The sequence below is a fragment of the Manihot esculenta genome, chromosome 18, assembly GCF_001659605.2.
Source record: "Manihot esculenta cultivar AM560-2 chromosome 18, M.esculenta_v8, whole genome shotgun sequence".
Taxonomy (NCBI): Eukaryota; Viridiplantae; Streptophyta; class Magnoliopsida; order Malpighiales; family Euphorbiaceae; genus Manihot; species Manihot esculenta.
The window spans coordinates 32,089,094-32,094,142 of NC_035178.2; the positions used below are offsets into that span (position 1 = coordinate 32,089,094).

Consider the following 5,049-nt stretch of genomic DNA (forward strand, 5'->3'; position numbering starts at 1 on the left):
CTTCACGCGGCGCATACGATACCTTCATCTCTCTTCAGTCCCGTAGCCACAGCCACTCACACCAGTCGCCAGTCCCACAGCCACCCACCGGCCACCCATCGGCCACCCACCCTGCCACCCACTCGCCAAAGCCAGTCTCTTCTCTCCATCCTTTGCCGCTTCAGTCCCGCAGCCACAACCACCCACCCACCCAATCGCCAGTCCCACAGCAACCCACTAGCCACCCACCCTGCCACCTACTCGCCAAAGCCAGAGTCTCTTCTCTCCATCCTTCGCGTGTCTCTCTCACGGCCATCGCTCACGTCTCTCTCTCATAGCTGTCGCTCGCGAGACTCTTTTCACTGTAAGTTTCATGAACTTAGCTTGTAAGTTTAGCTTGTAAGTTTCAGTGTTTGACAGCCATCTCTCTCGCGAGATTTATTCTAGCTTGTAAGTTTTAGTGTTTGCTCTAGTAATCAATTACAGCCAATTGAGAGGTGTTTCTAGTGACAACATGTTTCCCTGCAGTACTAGTTTTATATTTTATAATGTCATTATCATCACAGTCATGAGTAAGTGTCCTTTGTTTTCTAATATATTTCATGTCTGGTATGATTGCCTTTATATTTTTAGCTGCTGTATGGTAAGAATTTGGGAGTTTAAGGAAAGTTTATTTATTTATTCAGGTGTATTTCATCGTTTATGATTTCATCTTGTAAATTCTGCTAGAATAAATCATCTATGATTTCATTTATGATTTCATCTTGTCAGGTTTAATCTAGTTTTAGGTGCATTATTTTTTTATTTTTTGTGCTTTATAATACTTTAAATTTGTGTGTAACTATTTATATTTTCAATTTATACAGATCAATTTTTATTTGAAGATGACAGAGTCACAATAAGGAGTATCAAGTAATCCTCTTTTGATACTGTCTAATCAACCTCCAATTACTTCAAGCCAAACTGAAGTAGGAGAAGCTACTTCCAAAACAAAAAGAAAGAGTATGAAGCCAAGATCAACTGTTTGGGATCACTTCACTAAGTTTGTCGATAATACTGGTACACAAAAAGGCAAGTGCAATTATTGTGATAAGAAATTTTTTTCTGATCCAAAAAAGAATGGTACTACTTCACTTAGAAATCATATGTTTGTATGCATAAAGAACCCTCATAGTATGACTACAAGACAATTCCAACTGTCTTTGCAACCTACCTGTAGTACACAAGAGGGAGGAGGGGGAACACAGATAGGTACATTAAGTTCATGGCATTTTGATCAGAATGTTTCGAGGCAGAAACTAGCTAAGATGATTATTGTTGACGAGCTTCCATTTATGTTTGTAGAAGGGGAAGGGTTTAGAGAATGGGTTGAATATACACAGCCTAGGTTTCGAATACCATCTCGTTGGACAGTATCTAGGGATTGTTATGACTTGTATTTAGAAGAAAGGAAGAAATTAAAAATTTTTTTTCAGAAAACTAGTCAAAGGGTTTGTATTACTACAGATACATGGACCTCATTGCAAAGAATCAACTATATGTATGTCACTGCACATTTTATTGATGATAATTAGACACTGCAGAAGAAAATTATTAATTTTTGTCTTATTACAAGTCATAAAGGTGATGACATAGGGATGGCAATTGAAAGTTGCTTGCTTAATTGGGGAAATAAGAGAGTCTTTACTGTAACTGTTGATAATGCCAGTTCAAATGATGTTGCAATTTCCTATTTGAAAAAGAAAATCAATGCTTGGGGGTTTAGCATTTTAAATTGCAAATATCTTCATATGAGATGCATTGCCCACATAACCAATTTAGTTGTTGTTGATGGAATGAAGGATGGTCTTACTCCAATTAAAAAGGTTAGAGATGCAGTTAGGTATATTAGGCAATCTCCTGCGAGGTTGCAAAGGTTTAAGGCATATTGTGAGATAGAAGGGATTCAAAGTAAGAGTTCTTTATGCTTAGATGTGTCCACTAGGTGGAATTCTACTTATCTGATGTTAAGTTCTGCACTGAAGTTTGAAAATGCATTTGACAGATATGCAACTATAGATCCATACTTTAAAATTGATCTTCAATCATGTGAGGGTAATGGTGTGCCAGATAGTCTAGAATGAGAATATATTGAAAAAATTGTTGAATTTTTGGGACATTTTTATGAACTTTGAGAATTTCTGGATCTAGATATGTTATTTCTAATATATTTTTTGATGAGATTAGTTCTATTGACTGTTTGTTGCAAGAGTGGAAATCAAGTAATAACTTGGAATTGTCATGTATGGGAGAGAAGATGAAGCTTAAATTTGATAAATATTGGGGGGATCCTGATAAGATGAATAAAATTATTTACATTATAGTGGTGGTTGACCCTCGATATAAGTTAGAATTTATGCATTTTGCTCTTTCAACTGTGTATGGAAAAGAAAAAGGTATAGAATTGGCAAAGAAGGTTAAATTGTTTGTGTATGAATTATTTGATGACTACAAGAGAATATTTCAATCTGAAAATGCAAATGAACACATTGGAAATGTAAGTAAGAGCATCGAAGATGGAACAAAAAAGAAACCTAAAATGAGATTGGGACATCAATTCATGCAACATAAAATAAAGATTGGTGAAGCGAAGAGCAAGTCTGACTTAGATTCTTATCTGAATGAGGACATTTTAGTTTTGGATGGGAAAGAAGATTTTGACATATTAAAATGGTGAAAAATGAATGCTAATAGGTTTCCTATCTTATCACACATGGTGAAAGATATATTAGCGGTTCCTATATCCACAGTTGCTTCAGAATCAGCGTTTAGCACTGGAGGTAGAGTGCTTGATTATTTTAGGAGTTCTTTAACTCCTAAAATAGTGGAAGCCTTAATATGCACACAAAATTGGTTGCGAAAATCCCAACATCACAAATCGATTGAAGAACAAATTGCAGACCTTGAAAGACTTGAAGAATGTATGTATTAATCTTATTTAATTTGCTTTTTTATGTTTTATTTATTTTTATTTTAAAGTATCAATTTTACTTTTTTTTTTAATTTTTCAGTATTTGCAAATGTGGACATGAGCAATAGTACAAATGAAAATACGATAAATTTGGATAGTTGAAGGTAAATTAGGTAATTATTCATATATATATATATATATATATATATATATATATCAGTGGATTTGTTCATTTAGTTTAACAATTCTAATATTTTTTTTCATGTTTTAATAGAAATTAATTGGCATTTGAAGAATGAAGGAATTGAAGAATAGAGGGTTGATTGTTGGTGACATAATTGTTGATGGATATTTTGGAATTAACTATTTTATTAGGTTTTATGTTTATTAAATGGAGGATATCTGAATATGGATATATGGTTGGTTGTTAGTGGATTATATGAAGTATATAGACATAATATGGAGTGTGGACTACTTATTATTATATTTTGATGATATTGTTTTGATATTGTTTTGATGTTGTTTTAATAAGCCAACCCATGTGGAATTCTTCCCTTTATTTTCCACTGTTCTCCTATTCGTTGCTCTGCTGCAACTCTAGTTTTTAGGCACTTTTTATGAGAAAATTCTGCCCAAGTTTTGTTGGATTTTAGTTTACAATCATGTGGGAGTCTGAGAGTGAATCTGTTGTTGGTCGAGATTATGGTAATGGAGTTCTTAGCTCAAGCAAGCATGGCGTCAAGTTCGATGGGTTTGAGCTCAGGGGCCAGTCATGGTGTGTTTGCTAAATGAAATTAAAAGTTCTGTTCTTTTTCAAGTTTTGGTTTGTTTTGGCTAATAGTTTAGCTTCTAATCATTCTTCTGCAGGTATGTTGCAACTGATATTCCAAGTGATCTTTTAGTTCAGATTGGAGTTGTATATTTCCACTTGCATAAGGTAGTCATTTTACTTCTCTCAAGCTCCAAATTCAAACTTCAATGGCAGAAAAATTAGTTCTTGATTTATATTGACTACCCATTTTCTCCATTTCTGTTATTGCACAAGTATCCTCTGTTTTCTCGGTGTGGAAAAATGAACAGATTAATATATGAATCACGTGACCCAGACCTGAGTAAAATAGCATTAGATGATCTTCCAAGAGGAGCTGAAGGATTTGAGCTTGTAGCAAAGTTCTGCTATGGAATTGCTGTTGATCTGACAGCAGCCAATATCTCTGGCCTTAGATGTGCAGCAGAGTATCTAGAAATGACAGAGGACTTAGAAGAAGGTAATCTCATATTCAAAACTGAAGCTTTTCTTAGTTATGTGGTGTTATCATCATGGAGGGATTCTATATTAGTATTGAAAAGCTGTGAGAAGCTCTCACCATGGGCGGAGAATCTCCAGATTGTAAGAAGATGCAGTGAATCCATTGCTTGGAAAGCTTGTGCAAATCCGAGAGGGATCAGATGGGCATACACTGGAAAACCACCTATGATTGATTCAAGGCCAAGTAGAAATCAGTTGGTTCCTCCTGATTGGTGGTTTGAGGATGTTTCAATCCTTAGAATTGATCACTTTGTTAGAGTTATTACAGCAATTAAGCTGGTGAAGCTCAGTACCTCATTGATTAAGTATATTAGGTTAGAAGTTGTTGATTAATTTGGATTTTATGATTAATTGATTGGATTTTATGATTAATTAAATATATTAGGTTTAAATAAATTCTTATTAGGCTCAAATTATAATATAATTCAATGAAATTAGAAAAAAACTCAAAAATCGATTTCGAACCGAATCGAACTGAACTAGTTCGGTTCGGTTCGATTCGATTTTCTGTCTTATTTGGTTCGGTTTGGTTTACATTTTGAAACAATTCGGTTAAATTGGTTTTGGCCGGTTCGATTCGGTACCGAACCGAACCAACCGATGCACACCCCTAACAATGTATCAATAAAACAATGAGGAGAGAGAGAGTTTAATCAGAAATCAAGCATTAAGATTTACCAGTAAGTAGCATTCTAAATAATTTTAGGAGAAATATGTTATGTTTCTTGCCAGAAAACTCAATAAATTCGTCTTTTCATGGCCACGTGCGGCATTTAGACCACTTTCTGAGCTAAGTCAGCCTTCTCTCCAA

At 34.8% G+C, this 5,049-nt stretch overlaps 2 protein-coding genes across 2 annotated transcripts; both read left to right on the plus strand.

The window, feature by feature from the left end:
* The first annotated feature begins 1,616 nt into the window (after positions 1–1,616).
* Positions 1,617–2,695, plus strand: LOC110606303 (zinc finger BED domain-containing protein RICESLEEPER 2-like). The gene is made up of 2 exons (XM_021745049.1): positions 1,617–2,079; positions 2,229–2,695. The coding sequence occupies exons 1-2, from the start codon at positions 1,617–1,619 to the stop codon at positions 2,693–2,695; spliced, it is 930 nt and encodes a 309-aa protein (XP_021600741.1).
* A 788-nt stretch (positions 2,696–3,483) lies between these two features.
* LOC110606302 (root phototropism protein 3) lies at positions 3,484–4,571 on the plus strand. Its single transcript, XM_021745048.2, has 3 exons — positions 3,484–3,704; positions 3,797–3,866; positions 3,975–4,571. Exons 1-3 carry the CDS (start codon positions 3,592–3,594, stop codon positions 4,569–4,571), a joined length of 780 nt encoding a protein of 259 aa, XP_021600740.1. The 5' UTR covers positions 3,484–3,591.
* The last annotated feature ends 478 nt before the right edge of the window (positions 4,572–5,049 follow it).